The 17,485-nt window shown below is 51.0% G+C and overlaps 1 protein-coding gene across 5 annotated transcripts in view; it reads right to left on the minus strand.

Annotated features, from left to right (window-relative positions):
* Positions 1 to 17,485, minus strand: part of KIF27 (kinesin family member 27) — a 202,743-nt gene that overhangs the window by 108,126 nt on the left and 77,132 nt on the right. For all 5 annotated transcript variants that reach the window (XM_075318344.1, XM_075318353.1, XM_075318327.1 and 2 more), the window contains 3 exons: positions 12,289 to 12,432; positions 11,495 to 11,698; positions 3,562 to 3,752 (listed from right to left, as the gene is read on the minus strand). In XM_075318344.1, the coding sequence (XP_075174459.1) occupies positions 3,562 to 3,752; positions 11,495 to 11,698; positions 12,289 to 12,432 (539 nt within the window). The remainder of the gene's footprint in view (positions 1 to 3,561; positions 3,753 to 11,494; positions 11,699 to 12,288; positions 12,433 to 17,485) is intronic.

Consider the following 17,485-nt stretch of genomic DNA (forward strand, 5'->3'; position numbering starts at 1 on the left):
CAATGTTTACAGTTGTCAAAGTCTGCCAGAGGGGGCATTTTTTTCGTCAAATCAAGAACGCAGCGTGTGGATATACCCTAAAAGCTCCATGCAACCAACTTATAATTAGACAAGAAGATACTAGGTACCCAAAAATATGATCTTGGAAGAAGCTCAGGCAAAACGTACTTTGAGTGTTTGATAAGGTAATGTATGGTGTCATAACATTACATTTCATCATGTTTTTTTCAGTCCTTTTTTCTTTTTACATTCACCTTTTGACTCATAGGATTATGTTACCTGCTTTACACTATGAACACCATTATTATTTGATCCCATATGAGGGTTTAAGCTGTTTGCACTGCAGTGTATATTGTGCACTCATTTAACTATTTACACTTTATTATGTCACACATTTTTAATATGTAGTGGCCATATTTGTTTATGGTGACATCATAGGAAAGAAAGAAAAAAAATGCTTTTTTTTCCCTCTTTCCTATTCACAATTTAACAATTGCCATGTTGATCATGCTCCAAAATATACAGTTTAGTGCATTCAGTCTTTTGGTCTTCCCTTCCGTTTTTATCATTCATGTGATCCATTTTGTATTTTTTTTATTATGTATTTATTATCTTACCGACATGTTTTCATATTTTTGGTTATTATATTTGGTTGGTTTGTGACCACTTGGTTCACTTTTATCTATTGTTCTCGTTTGGCTCCTATACTTTGCCACCATATATACGTAGGTTTGCAAAGCAGATACGTAGGACAAGAAATGAAAGGGATCTTGTCAAGTTGTACATACAGCGCTACCTGTGGCAGCATGGTATAAAGAAGGATGTGAGCAGAATAATATAGATTAAAGGGGTTGTCTACCTTAGGGGAAAAACATTTTCTCTTCAATAAATGCATGTAATTTTGGCTAAAAATTATTTTTATAATTGGGCTTTGTTAATATTTTTGCAGTTTTTGCCTTCATTAGCCCCTGTGTTTGACTGTCCAATGCTAGCTACAGAAAAGGTTCATTGCGAATCCATCAGTGAGCTCATTCTGATGATCCAGTGGGAGTTTCAAGCTCTTTTATTGGTCTGTTTTGAGCTCCTCTCAGCTGATTTATGACCACGGACCAAATCAAAGTTGAATGTGTAGAGAAACAAAGTGCTTGTAAAAATTAGACAGTGTTAGGCTATGTGCCCAGGGGGAAAGTGTCCTGCGGCTATATCCGCAGGACATTCCGCAGGAGCTCCCAGAAATCCGCAGCACAACTTTGACTGTTTCCATGCTGCGGTTTATTTGCGGAATGTCCTGCGGATATGCTGCAGTCATTCTGCATTGGGGATACAGTATCATGGCTTGGACACTGCATCCTCAATGCAGAACAAGTGCTGAGTGATCGGGGCGTTCATACTTACCTCCATCACACAGCACTTCTCTCCATCACCGGCCGTGTCTGCACTGTGCAGGAGAAGGTGGGCGGGCCAGCACTAGCTCTGGCTGTCACGTGACCGGAGCTCGTGCAGACCCCGCCCACCTCCTCCTTCCTGCTCTTAGCTCCACTGCCGTCCTCTGCAGCGAGGGAAAGTGACCCGGTGTCTGCTATCAAGGCAGGTAAGTATGGGACCAAGGCAGATTTCCACAGGTAATTCCACAGAAAGACTTGACATGCAATTACGTGCGGCTGTGGGACATCCACACCATGTTCCGCAGCTGCACGTATCTGCAGCGTGGACACAGCACTCCCCATGTCCCATAGGATAACATGAGGAGTGTCTTGTGCATGCTGAAACCTGCGGATTTACCTGGAGAATCCAGAAAATCCGCGGATTTTCCGCAGATAAATCCGCAGGTTTCATCTCACGTGGGCACATAGCCTTAGGGGTACTTTGCACGCTGCGACATCGCAAGCCGATGCTGCGATGCCGAGCGCGATAGTCCCCGCCCCCGTCGCAGCTGCGATATCCTTGTGATAGCTGCCGTAGCGAACATTATCGCTACGGCAGCTTCACATGGACTCTGGCCGGCGACCCGCCTCCTTATTAAGGGGGCGGGTCATACGGCGTCACTGTGACGTCACACGGCAGGCGGCCAATAGGAGCGGAGGGGCGGAGATGAGCGGGATGTAAACATCCCGCCCACCTTCTCCCTTCCGCATATCCTACGGAAGCCGCGGTGACGCCGGTAGGAGATGTTCCTCGCTCCTGCGGCTCCATACACAGCGATGTGTGCTGCCGCAGGAACAAGGAACAACATCGGACCGTCGCGTCAGCGTAATTATGGATTACGCCGACGCTACACCGATGATACGATTACGACGCTTTTGCGCTCGTTAATCGTATCATCTAGGCTTTACACACTACGATGTCGCCTGCGATGCCGGATGTATGTCACTTTCAATTTGACCCCAACGACATCGCACCTGCGATGTCGTAGTGTGCAAAGTACCCCTTAGGCTACATGCACACGCTGCATTTTTTTGTCACGTTTTTGCCGCGTTTTTTGGTGCAGTTTTGTTGTCAGAACTTTCTGACATCTGACTTCCCAGCAAAGTCTATGAGAAGTCAGATATGCTATGCGCATATTGCAGTTTATTTGTCAACGTTTTATTTGTCTAAAGTTTAATGACAAAAAAATGCAGCATGTTCATTCTTCCTGCGTTTTTGTGAACATTTGTCACAAAAACACAGCAAAAATGCATGTTGTGAAAAACGCACCGAAAACACAGCAAAAAAGCACCTACAATTACAAGCATTTTTTGTGACATTTCCAGGCTCTCTCTGACCACGTGCAGTTTTGGCTGCAGTTTGTGAACACAAAAATATGCAGCGTGCGCATGTAGCCTTAAATTTTTATTGAAACCAAATTGCAAAAATTATTTTTAGCCATAAATACATGCATTTAATTAAAATAGAAAAAAAAATAAGAAAAATCTCCCCTAATATGGACAACCCTTTTCAGCTTCTCTTGTTCTACAATTAGCCGTCTGTAGATCAGATACCTTGTCCAATGTGATAGTTCCCTTTAAGAAACTGGTTCACTACAAATAATGGATTGATACATTTCTATGACTGTTATAAAGGATGAACTGATGTAAGGATTTTCCACTGCTTACAAAGTAAGACGGCCTCAACCGTCTGAATCGTATTCTACAGTGGGAGGTGCGTTGCCAGGCTTTACAAGCTTTCAATAGTGATCCTTTTCAGTTTCTACACAACCCTGCTCTCTGCCTTTAGCCCAGTTTCATTACGTGATACCTCTGACTAGTGCTATGTCTTTGAATGGCAGGAAGGCAGAATGGTACCCACAGTGGCATGTTGGATTATTGACAGAACATGTCAAAAATGTCTCCCAAGAGGTAGATCCCTCTGTAAGAAAGCTGCATCTACCTCCAGAATGAGGTTTTGTTACGCGGGTCAGGAATGGAGACGTGGCCAGACCTGCTCAGCTCTCTTTACACATTTCTATGAGGTTCCATAAATTGCTTAGCACATTTACTTGCTCATTTTCTAATCCCCTGTAGAAATGAGATTTAATATAGTTTACAGATTTAATATAGTTAGAAGTTTCAGTCAGATCATCACCTATATGGAGTCTTCGGAGGATTACGTTTCTTGTTTTTCTCTGGTTTCTCCATTTCCTCATCACTGTGGTCTGAAAACTTTTTGTGTGAAACTTCATCTTGTTCTTCTATTAGATCTAGAAGCATTTGGCTCCGCGTTCGAAAGCCTGCGACCACTCGTTCCAAGGAATACGATGGAGGACTGGTGCGCACCTAGAATGGGTTAAAAGGTAACAGTTACTCTTGGTTCTGGATATTAGGTTACTACTACATTAATGGAGTAATGTCCTAGTGAAGACAACATGAGGGAGCTGTCCAGAACTGTTCATGTTGTGCACTACTGGTAAGAACTGGATAAAGCAATATATAACAGATCTAAGAGCTGCACATTCTGAACTCAGAATAAAACAAGCTTAAAACCTGAAAGGCAAATGTACAACAAAGTTTTCCAAGCACATACTGAGCCCTAAGGGTGAAAAGAGGGGTCCTGAGTCCTTCCATAAGCCCTTCCGGTTCACATTAAGCTCCCAAGAGTCAGCACCCCCCTTCTTTGAGAAGCCACCAATCTAAAGAGGCTCTGCCATCACTCCTGACCTGTCTAACAAGGTAGCTAAGTTCCTCATGAAATAACAATTCTGGAGGCTCTTTTTCTAAAAGGGAACCTCTCAAGTCTCCAAATGCTATTAACTAAAAGACATGGTGTTAAAATGCAGATTAATAGCATTCTAAAGACGTGCGGCCGCTGCACTGAAAGCCCCGCTACCGGGAGGAAATTAACTTTATTTCTGCTCACAGTCACTGGCTTTCAGTCATAGAGGCATGACAGCTGTAACCACATGCTGGCATGGACCTCAGCACTGATGCACTACGGAGCCAGTTGTCACTATGTCTCACTATGCACCGAGCGGTGACTGAAACTGCACCAGCTGCGCACCTATGACTGAAAGTCGGAGGCTGCTGGAAGGAAAAAATGTAAAAGGAACCTGAAGACCTACCTCTTCCGACAAGTCTACAACCTGCCGTAACCCTCAGTCTGATACAGCGCCGCACAACCAGCTCTACCCTCACCTACTGTATCCTCACCCATCCCTTGTAGACTCTGAGCCCTAGCAGGCAGGAACCTCTATCCTCCTGTACCAGTTTGTGCCTTGTATTGTTTATGATTATTGTACTTGTCTCCATTATGTGTACCCCTTTCACATGTAAAGCGCCATGGAATAAATGGCGCTATAATAATAATAATAATTTCTTCCCGGTAGCCGGTGTTTCAGTGTACACTGCTTTAGAAAGCTATTAACTAGCAGATTAAGCCCATATTTACTGTTAATAGCGTTTGGGAACATGAGAGGTTCTCTTTTAAAATGACAATTGCTCTGTTTCTCTGTTATTGTTAAAAAATATGAATAAATTTACATCTGGGTGTTACCAATATTGTAGGGGGTATCGAGGCTCTGTCACTTCCCATTCTGCCAGCACGGGTCAGTATCACACTATTCATTCACACAATTCTATTAGGAACAACATTAATAAAACAATACAGAGTTATAGTAAAAGATGCTCCAGAAATGTTATTTCATGAAGGACGAAAGTATTTACTAAATCTGCCATGTCAGGAGCAGGTCATCTTTAAAGGGATTGTCCGATAAAAACACAGTTAACCCCTAGCCACACAATCAGTGATAACTTACCGATCGGTGTGTGGCCTACCACTGGGACCTGCAATGATCAGAGCAGAATGGTGAATTTTTATCCAGAACAGGGAACTTTACAAAATGGAGTGACAGTGCGTATGACCGACCACCATTTCATTCAATTTTATAGGGGCCTGTGGGGAAAAAGCCGAGTGCAGTGCTCTGCAGCCACAATGAATGAATGGACACACTGCCATGTAACAGGGATAAAATGTCCTCATTTTGCAGCGGATTCATGATAATTTGTTTTCACTGGACAACTCCTTTATAGTAGCAGCACATGACTGAACGTTTAAAGGAGTTGTCCGACATAAACTCAAACATTTTTGGTAAGCTAATCTGTGCTGTATTGTCATATAAAACACCCCTACATTGTTATTTTTTGTTTTCTAACTTTTGTTCCTCTTGAATTATCCTTTTATTCTCTGCAGCTCTTTGTTTACCTTCAGCTCAACCAAACATGACAACTTCCTGTGCTAAATCTCCCAGTCACAGCTGGCACCGCCCGGCCTCACTATCCAGCCCCTCCCCCTGCTCGCCCCCTGCACACACATTCCCTGTCTGTATTCTGCCCACCACTGACCTGTTTTCACTACAGCATTGGAAATACCAGCCCCACATAGGGCTCTGCACTCCCCACACACATATCGGGCTCTGCACTCCCCACACACACATCGGGCTCTGCACTCCCCACACACACATCGGGCTCTGCACTCCCACACACACATCGGGCTCTGCACTCCCACACACACATCGGGCTCTGCGCCCCCACACACACATAGGGCTCTGCACTACCCACACACACATAGGGCTCTGCACCGCACACACACATAGGGCTCTGCACACCACACACACATAGGGCTTGTAGCAATATGTATAAGCTGTATGGCTTCGCACACACACATAGGGCTCTGCACCGCACACACACACCGGGCTCTGCAACCCCCCCCCCCCACACACACACACACACACACACACACACACACACACGGCGCTCTGTACCGACCCCCCACATATCGGGCTCTGCACACCACACACACATAGGGCTCTGCACCGCACACACACATAGGGCTCTGCACCGCACACACACATAGGGCTCTGCGCCCCCACACACACATAGGGCTCTGCACTCCCCACACACACATAGGGCTCTGCACTCCCCACACACACATAGGGCTCTGCACTCCCCACACACACATAGGGCTCTGCACTCCCCACACACACATAGGGCTCTGCACTCCCCACACACACATAGGGCTCTGCACTCCCCACACACACATAGGGCTCTGCACTCCCCACACACACATAGGGCTCTGCACTCCCCACACACACATAGGGCTCTGCACTCCCCACACACACATAGGGCTCTGCACTCCCCACACACACATAGGGCTCTGCACTCCCCACACACACATAGGGCTCTGCACTCCCCACACACACATAGGGCTCTGCACTCCCCACACACACATAGGGCTCTGCACTCCCCACACACACATAGGGCTCTGCACTCCCCACACACACATAGGGCTCTGCACTCCCCACACACACATAGGGCTCTGCACTCCCCACACACACATAGGGCTCTGCACTCCCCACACACACATAGGGCTCTGCACTCCCCACACACACATAGGGCTCTGCACTCCCCACACACACATAGGGCTCTGCAATCCCCACACACACATAGGGCTCTGCACTCCCCACACACACATAGGACTCTGCACTCCCCACACACACATAGGGCTCTGCACTCCCCACACACACATAGGACTCTGCACTCCCCACACACACATAGGGCTCTGCACTCCCCACACACACATAGGGCTCTGCACTCCCCACACACACATAGGGCTCTGCACTCCCCACACACACATAGGGCTCTGCACTCCCCACACACACATAGGGCTCTGCACTCCCCACACACACATAGGGCTCTGCACTCCCCACACACACATAGGGCTCTGCACTCCCCACACACACATAGGGCTCTGCACTCCCCACACACACATAGGGCTCTGCACTCCCCACACACACATAGGGCTCTACACTCCCCACACACACATAGGGCTCTGCACTCCCCACACACACATAGGGCTCTGCACTCCCCACACACACATAGGGCTCTGCACTCCCCACACACACACATAGGGCTCTGCACTCCCCACACACACATAGGGCTCTGCACTCCCCGCACACACATAGGGCTCTGCACTCCCCACACACACATAGGGCTCTGCACTCCCCACACACACATAGGGCTCTGCACTCCCCACACACACATAGGGCTCTGCACTCCCCACACACACACATAGGGCTCTGCACTACCCACACACACATAGGGCTCTGCACTCCCCACACACACATAGGGCTCTGCACTCCCCACACACACATAGGGCTCTGCACTCCCCACACACACATAGGGCTCTGCACTCCCCACACACACATAGGGCTCTGCACTCCCCACACACACATAGGGCTCTGCACTCCCCACACACACATAGGGCTCTGCACTCCCCACACACACATAGGGCTCTGCACTCCCCACACACACATAGGGCTCTGCACTCCCCACACACACATAGGGCTCTGCACTCCCCACACACACATAGGGCTCTGCACTCCCCACACACACATAGGGCTCTGCACTCCCCACACACACATAGGGCTCTGCACTCCCCACACACACATAGGGCTCTCCACTCCCCACACACACACATAGGGCTCTGCACTCCCCACACACACATAGGGCTCTGCACTCCCCACACACACATAGGGCTCTGCACTCCCCACACACACATAGGGCTCTGCACTCCCCACACACACATAGGGCTCTGCACTCCCCACACACACATAGGGCTCTGCACTCCCCACACACACATAGGGCTCTGCACTCCCCACACACACATAGGGCTCTGCACTCCCCACACACACATAGGGCTCTGCACTCCCCACACACACATAGGGCTCTGCACTCCCCCCACACACATAGGGCTCTGCACTCCCCCCACACACATAGGGCTCTGCACTCCCCACACACACATAGGGCTCTGCACTCCCCACACACACATAGGGCTCTGCACTCCCCACACACACATAGGGCTCTGCAATCCCCACACACACACAGGGCTCTGCACCCCACACACACATAGGGCTCTGCACTCCACACACACATAGGGCTCTGCACTCCCCACACACACATAGGGCTCTGCACTCCCCACACACACATAGGGCTCTGCACTCCCCACACACACATAGGGCTCTCCACTCCCCACACACACATAGGGCTCTGCACCCCACACAAACATCGTGCTCTGCACACCACAAACACATAGGGCTTGTAGCAATATGTATAAGCTGTATGGCACCGCACACACACACCGGGCTCTGCAACCCCCCCCCACACACACACACACACACACACACTCACACACACATACGGCGCTCTGTACCGACCCCCCACACATCGGGCTCTGCACACCACACACACATAGGGCTCTGCACCGCACACACACATAGGGCTCTGCACTCCCCACACACACATAGGGCTCTGCGCCCCCACACACACATGGGGCTCTGCACCCCCACACACACATAGAGCTCTGCACTCCCCACACACACATAGGGCTCTGCACCCCACACACACATAGGGCTCTGCACCCCACACACACATAGAGCTCTGCACTCCCCACACACACATAGGGCTCTGCACCCCACACACACATAGGGCTCTGCACCCCACACACACATAGGGCTCTGCACCCCACACACACATAGGGCTCTGCACCCCACACACACATAGGGCTCTGCACCCCACACACACATAGGGCTCTGCACCTCACACACATCGGGCTCTGCACACCCCACACACATAGGGCTCTGCACCCCCACACACACACACACACACACATCGGGCTCTGCACTCCTCATACACACATCGGGCTCTGCACCCCACACACACATCGGGCTCTGCACCCCACACACACATCGGGCTCTGCACTCCCCACACACACACATCGGGCTCTGCACCCCCACACACACATCGGGCTCTGCACTCCTCATACACACATCGGGCTCTGCACTCCCCACATACACATCGGGCTCTGCACTCCCCATACACACATCGGGCTCTGCACCCCACACACACATCGGGCTCTGCACTCCCCACACACACATCGGGCTCTGCACCCCCCACACACACATCGGGCTCTGCACTCTCCACACACACATAGGGCTCTGCACCGCACACACACATAGGGCTCTGCACCGCACACACACATAGGGCTCTGCACTCCCCATACACACATAGGGCTCTGCGCCCCCACACACACATAGGGCTCTGCACTCCCCACACACACATAGGGCTCTGCGTCCCCACACACACATAGGGCTCTGCACTCCCCACACACACATAGGGCTCTGCACCGCACACACATATAGGGCTCTGCACACCACACACACATAGGGCTTGTAGCAATATGTATAAGCTGTATGGCACCGCACACACACATAGGGCTCTGCACTCCCCATACACACATAGTGCTCTGCGCCCCCACACACACATAGGGCTCTGCACTCCCCACACACATATAGGGCTCTGCACTCCCCACACACACATAGGGCTCTGCGCCCCCACACACACATAGGGCTCTGCACTCCCCACACACACATAGGGCTCTGCACCGCACACACACATAGGGCTCTGCACCGCACACACACATAGGGCTCTGCACTCCCCATACACACATAGGGCTCTGCGCCCCCACACACACATAGGGCTCTGCACTCCCCACACACACATAGGGCTCTGCGTCCCCACACACACATAGGGCTCTGCACTCCCCACACACACATAGGGCTCTGCACCGCACACACACATAGGGCTCTGCACACCACACACACATAGGGCTTGTAGCAATATGTATAAGCTGTATGGCACCGCACACACACATAGGGCTCTGCACCGCACACACACATAGGGCTCTGCACTCCCCATACACACATAGGGCTCTGCACCCCCACACACACATAGGGCTCTGCACTCCCCACACACACATAGGGCTCTGCACTCCCCACACACACATAGGGCTCTGCGCCCCCACACACACATAGGGCTCTGCACTCCCCACACACACATAGGGCTCTGCACCGCACACACACATAGGGCTCTGCACTCCCCATACACACATAGGGCTCTGCGCCCCCACACACACATAGGGCTCTGCACTCCCCACACACACATAGGGCTCTGCACCGCACACACACATAGGGCTCTGCACACCACACACACATAGGGCTTATAGCAATATGTATAAGCTGTATGGCACCGCACACACACATAGGGCTCTGCACCGCACACACACATAGGGCTCTGCACCGCACACACACACCTGGCTCTGCAACCCCCACACACACACACACACAGACACACACACACGGCGCTCTGTACCGACCCCCCACTATCGTTCTGCACCGACCTCCCCCACCATCGTTCTGCACCGACCTCCCCCACCATCGTTCTGCACCGACCTCCCCCACCATCGTTCTGCACCGACCTCCCCCACCATCGTTCTGCACCGACCCCCCTACCCCCATAGGGAACACATGTAGGGAAAACATACTTACCCATCCTCAGATCCCGCTGCTCCTGCACGTTCGCCCGCTGTCTGGTCTGGACATATCAGCACAGTAGTGACGTCACCGCTGTCCTGAACTGTCAGACACAGACAGCGGACAGTGATGAGAAGCAGCGCTGCGCTCCCTCTCATCAGTGCTTTCAAATATATCGGCATCTGTGATCTGTGATGCCGGTACATTTGAATGTGTGATCCTGAGCAGGGGGCCCGGTGCTGGCGGTAACATCGTGGGCAGCCGCCGCCAGGCCCCTCCCCTCAGCTCACGGGTCCCACAGCAGTGCCGGGGAAGGTTGCGGGGAGAGAACGGGTGCGGGGGAATGTGTGGGAGGGTGCAGGGAAGGGGGGCGGGAACTCACACACTGTACACGCCCAGCAGGGCGGCAACATGCTGTTCCCAGATTTGCATGTCAACATGGTCCTGCCCATGTTGACATGAAATGACCGGAAGCAGCAAAATCGTGGCAGAAGCGGTCACATGACCACTCTGAGCCGGGGGATAGGGGATGACAGCAAGGCAGGTAAAGTGGTCACTATCTACTTACCTGCCCCAATGTAGCCCAATTGGGAAATAATAAAAAAAAGTAAAAATAAGCAGAATAACACCTTTAAGTTTGTCACCTCTCATCCTTACCTTCCTGGGTTCTGACCAGTCAGTGGATTGCCTCATGCTGGCAGACAGCATCTGTAGTTGAGGATTTAATGGGACACTCTGAGGTCTCTTAGATATTATCTTCTGCCTCTTTAATGGATCCTGAGCCGACTGCTTCTGTGAAATGCTTTCAACCTTGTACTTCAGCTCATCAATATGGATTTGCTGTTCCACAAGTTTTTCTGCCTATATAAAAACCGGTCAAACAATATTGGTTATAGATTTCTGGGTACGGTACAATTCAGATATGGGATTACTCTTATGGTTTTTTTGGGGGGAATTATGTTTCTTCAGCCTGTTGGCTTGCTTTAGGTTAAAATAGAAAAATATCCTTTTGCCCTCTGCTGCTGCAGCGATGCCTGTCTGCATTAATTTACCAACGTTCATGACAAATGCATCCATCACATAGCGTTAGGGGGTTACAGATGACAAGGGCAAAATGAAACGTTTCTTGAAATGAATGAGACTAATAGTAACCATTATTTTTTAAGGTTAATGTGTAGGGATGATCAAATATCATAAATATTCGGCTTCGCGAATATCCGACGAATAGGTCGCCGCTATGAGAATATTCGATGTGCAATGTAAGTCTATGAGAAGTCCGAATAGTTGCTTTTCGTCAACTATTCGGGTTTCCCATAGACTTACATTGCGCATCGAATATTCGCAAATAGTCGAATAGTGGCGACCTATTCAGAGAATATGGGCGTTGCCGAATATTTGCGGTATTCAATCATCCCTATTAATATGTTAGTATGGGCAGGAAGGTGCGGTACCTGAAGGCTCTTGATGTGCTCAGCCTCCTCCAAAGATTTCTGGTAATGCTGGTTTTCTTCTAGCAAAGACTGAATGCTCTCTTGTAATTCCTTCAGCTCCATCTCCTTGCTGGCAAACACCTCTTCATCAGCTGCAAGAGCATCCTTGAATGAACAGCATTGAAAGAGTAAGTCAGCTACGTTACATTATTTGATATAAAAGGCGACGTTCTTCGTCGCTGAGCATTAAAAGATGCACACGGAAGCTGCAGATCTACTTACTTTCTATAAGTAGTCTATGGGACTGATGGAGATAGCCGAGTGCTGTATCTGTCAGTCCTACAGGCACCAATGGGGATTATGCAGCTCCACTCAATCCCAACTACAGTGAGGAGGAAAGGAGGACTGAGCCCAGTGATCAGACATTCATCACCCACTCTGTGGAGAGGTGGTAAATGTCTTATTTGGAAATACCTAGAGCTGGGTAAAAAAACAGGACTGGCGGGTCCCTGCTCTCTTTAAAAAAAAAAAAAAATCCGGATCTTTGGGGATCAGAATCCGGAAATTAAAAATGGTGGTAGAAAGTATAGAGGAATGGGAGCGCACGCGGTGGATTACCAAGGCTCCGGCATGGCTGTACGCTGTTCCCAGGCCTCGCATTCACTTCCTAGGCCCCTAATTATAGTCAGACGCGCCCCCACACTGAGTGTCAGGGTGTCAGCTGACTGCTTCCAATCTCAGGCACCAGGACACAGTCCGTTGGGTGGGGAAAGCAGTGTAACTGAAGGAGCCCATACACTCTAGCATCTACCGTGAGCCTAGAATGTATGGGCTCATTCCAAGTTAGTGGGCGTGGTCATGTTTCTTCTTGTCAACCCCCCCTTCATCTGCACGCACACTATCTGAGGATCTCACCCCCAGACCCCCACTTCTATTATAAACAACTCCATGCTCACAAAAACTTAGAAAAAGAATGTTTATTCTGGCTGGAAACATCGGCTGGCATTTTGAACACACCCCTATCATATCATGCTAGCATCTACCGTCAGTATCGTGGTGTAAAAATGAATAAAACAAATGGTGCAGGGTCCTCCCCTCCCCGTATTCTGATACCCAGCACAGATAAAGCCCATGGCTACAGCCCCAGCCCTGCGCTTATCTTGGTTGTGTATCAATAGAAGAAGAACCGCATGCGGCTTTTTTGTTTTGTTTTTTTTAACCCCATAGCGACAGCCTAACGTCTCAAGACGTCGGAAAAACAGGGTACTTATTCTGTTCCGACGTCTTGAGACGTCAGGCCGGAAAAAGCTTGTAGCGCCCCCCAGTGATGGAAAATCTCGGGGGTTTCAGCTACCGGAGGTAGCTCAGAACCCCAAGATTATGAATCGGGGTGGTTTTTTTGGACCCCGATAATGTGATACACGTAAAAAAAAAAAAAAAATGGCAAATAATACTGATTTCTTTCTCATCTGACATGATCAAACATGTCAGATGAGAAAGAAATATAAGCCCCTAGTGCCCCCAAATCCCCCGGTACCGGAGAAATCAACCCCCACCCCCACTGGACATCCAAAATGGCGCCGACGCGCGCCGAAAACTGCCGCCGACGCCGACTCTGCATTCATTTCCCTCAGATCTTAAATGATCAAACATTTCAGATCGGAGGGAAATGTCTTACCCCTGAGCCCTCCACTGGGACACCGGAGCCCCCTGGTCCCCCGGATCCCCCCTCCGGAGCAATCAGGATGGCGCCGAAAACTGCCGCCGCTGCCGACTCTGCATTCATTTCCCTCTGATCTGAAATGATCAAACATTTCAGATCGCAGGGAAATATCCTCCCCCTGACCCCTCCTCCGGTACACCGGAGCCCTCTGGTCCCCCGGAGCCCCTCCGGTTCTCCAGAGCCGCCCCCCTTCCCCCCTCCGGAGCATGCAAGATAGCGGCGCTCAGCGCACAGTAGCGCGCGGCCGCATTCATCCTGCTCTTTCTGCCGCATGTGACACGTCACATGCGACAGAAAAGTTGTCCCCAGGTCCCGCTAGGTCTCCCGCCGTCACCTCGCATCAGCCCCCGGTCTTCTCCGTTACCTGGCTTCTGCTCCGTCCCCGCGATCACGCTGCCTCCTTCTGAAAAGCTGGCGGCGCATGTGCACACAGCGGCTGTCAGCTGGATCCTTGCAAGCAGGGACGCTGACTTCGCTGCTGCACATGCTGCTGCACTGTGGACCGGGAGAGTGAGTGCAGTAATCTGCAGCTACACTCCTCACATGCTGTTCTAGAAAATGGGGGATACGTTCTGTGAGCGTGCCCTTCATATTCTGGAATGACGTTACTGCAGGTCACTCTGCCCTAGGTTGGACCGGGGCAGTGTGAGTGCAGTATTCTCAGATTACAGCACCCACACTGCTCATGGAGAGCTTGCTCTTCCAGAAAGAAGGGAATTTTGTTTACTTACCGTAAATTCCTTTTCTTCTAGCTCCTATTGGGAGACCCAGACAATTGGGGTGTATAGCTTCTGCCTCCGGAGGCCACACAAAGTATTACACTTTAAAAAGTGTAACCCCTCCCCTCTGCCTATACACCCTCCCGTGCATCACGGGCTCCTCAGTTTTGGTGCAAAAGCAGGAAGGAGGAAACTTATAAATTGGTCTAAGGTAAATTCAATCCGAAGGATGTTCGGAGAACTGAAACTATGAACCAAAGGAACAATTCAACATGAACAACATGTGTACACAACAGAACAACAGCCCGAAGGGAACAGGGGCGGGTGCTGGGTCTCCCAATAGGAGCTAGAAGAAAAGGAATTTACGGTAAGTAAACAAAATTCCCTTCTTCTTTGTCGCTCCATTGGGAGACCCAGACAATTGGGACGTCCAAAAGCAGTCCCTGGGTGGGTAAAAGAATACCTCGATAAAAAGAGCCGAAAACGGCCCCCTCTTACAGGTGGGCAACCGCCGCCTGAAGGACTCGCCTACCTAGGCTGGCATCTGCCGAAGCATAGGTACCGTGTTTCCCCGAAAGTAGGACCCCCCCGAAAGTAAGGCAGGGTGGGGGTTTCGGGGGGGGTCCGCCAATGTAGGGCACCCCCCGATTGTAAGGCAGGGTAGCGGGGGGCCCGGGAAATGTAAGGCCGCCTATGGGTGGTGGTCGCGGTGTTACTTACCGCTGCCGCTGTTCCCTCGCTCCATCCTTCCTGCTCGATGCTGATTGGCCGATCAGCCTGTTCGTCACAGGCTCCCTGCTGGCCATCAGCTCGAGCTGTGATTGGCCAGTCAGCCGGCTCGCAGCTGATTGGACGAATCAGCCGCGACGTCACTGCCTGCAGGCTCGCTCCGATTGGTCCAGCGTCCCCGGAATCCGAATCGTCAGCCCGGCACCGCAGAGGAGATCGAAACAGAAGGAAAGTAACGGTAAGTTCCGAAACTCTCTCTCTGTGTGTGTGTGTGTGTACGGTATGTGTACGGTATGTGTATGGGTGCCGTATGGGGCTGTATGTGTCAGTGTGTGTGTGTGTACGGTACCGGTACGATATGTGTGTGGGTGCCGTGTGGGGCTGTACCGGTACCGTATGTGTCAGTGTGTGTGGTGGCAGAGTGGGGGGCAGAACCACTGTATGGGGAGGCTGCAGGGGGGAGGATGGGGTGGATGCCGGACTCTCAAACAATGGGAAGGCTGCAGGGGGGAGGATGGGGTGGATGCCGGACTGTGAAACAATGGGGAGGCTGCAGGGGGGAGGATGGGGTGGATGCCGGACTGTGAAACAATGGGGAGGCTGCAGGGGGGAGGATGGGGTGGATGCCAGACTGTGAAACAATGGGGAGGCTGCAGGGGATGTTGTTGAAAATTGTTTTTTTTTTTTCCAATGTAAGGTCTCCCCCGAAAGTAAGGCAGAGTGGGACTTTTGGGGGTAAAATTAATGTAAGACAGGGCCTTACTTTCGGGGAAACACGGTATGCACCTGATAGTGTTTCGTGAAAGTGTGCAGACTAGACCAGGTAGCCGCCTGACACACCTGCTGAGCCGTAGCCTGGTGCCGCAATGCCCAGGACGCACCCACGGCTCTGGTAGAATGGGCTTTCAGCCCTGAAGGAACCGGAAGCCCAGAAGAACGGTAGGCTTCAAGAATCGGTTCCTTGATCCACCGAGCCAAGGTTGACTTGGACGCCTGCGACCCTTTACGCTGGCCAGCGACAAGGACAAAGAGCGCATCTGAACGGCGCAGGGGCGCTGTGCGAGACACATAGAGCCGGAGTGCTCTCACTAGATCTAACAAGTGCAAATCCTTTTCACATTGGTGAACTGGATGAGGGCAAAATGAAGGTAAGGAAATATCCTGATTGAGATGAAACGGGGATACCACCTTAGGGAGGAATTCCGGGACCGGACGCAGAACCACCTTATCCTGGTGAAAAACCAGGAAGGTGGCTTTGCATGACAACGCTGCTAGCTCCGACACTCTACGGAGCGATGTAACCGCCACTAGAAAAGCCACCTTCTGCGAAAGACGTGATAGAGAGACATCCCGCAGCGGCTCGAAAGGAGGTTTCTGAAGAGCCCTTAGCACTCTGTTAAGATCCCAAGGTTCCAGCGGCCGTTTGTAAGGTGGGACTATGTGGCAAACTCCCTGCAGGAACGTGCGGACCTGCGGAAGTCTGGCTAGACGCTTTTGAAAAAACACGGAAAGCGCCGAAACTTGTCCCTTGAGAGAGCCGAGAGACAAACCCTTGTCCATTCCGGATTGAAGGAAGGAAAGAAAGGTGGGTAAGGCAAATGGCCAGGGGGTAAAACCCTTATCAGAGCACCAGGATAAGAAGATCCTCCAAAACTGCAAACTCTGTCCCTGCCACCTGGATAGGGGCAGCCGGCGGTTCTACCTGAGCCGAGGGTCCCACCAGTGCCCGAGGCTCCGGCTGAGCGAGTGCAACAGGGGCCGAGCATTGCTCACAGTGAGGGTAGGTGGAACCTGCAGGTAACATAGCCGCACAAAAGGTAAAGGTTGCAAAATAACCCTGTGTCTTGGCACCCTTGCTCCTTGTGAACGACATGCTGTTGTCTCCTAGGAGAGTGATCACTGAGGGTATATAGCCAAAAGCAAAAACAATGCGGCCGAACAGAGAAAATGTATACAGATATATATATAAATATATACACTTCGGCACCCTGGGGGGACCAGCACCGGTGACCGGTGTGGCTTACCGACCGCCCAAAGCGGTTGTGTG

This window comes from Anomaloglossus baeobatrachus, chromosome 1 (assembly GCF_048569485.1).
Source record: "Anomaloglossus baeobatrachus isolate aAnoBae1 chromosome 1, aAnoBae1.hap1, whole genome shotgun sequence".
Lineage (NCBI taxonomy): Eukaryota > Metazoa > Chordata > Amphibia > Anura > Aromobatidae > Anomaloglossus > Anomaloglossus baeobatrachus.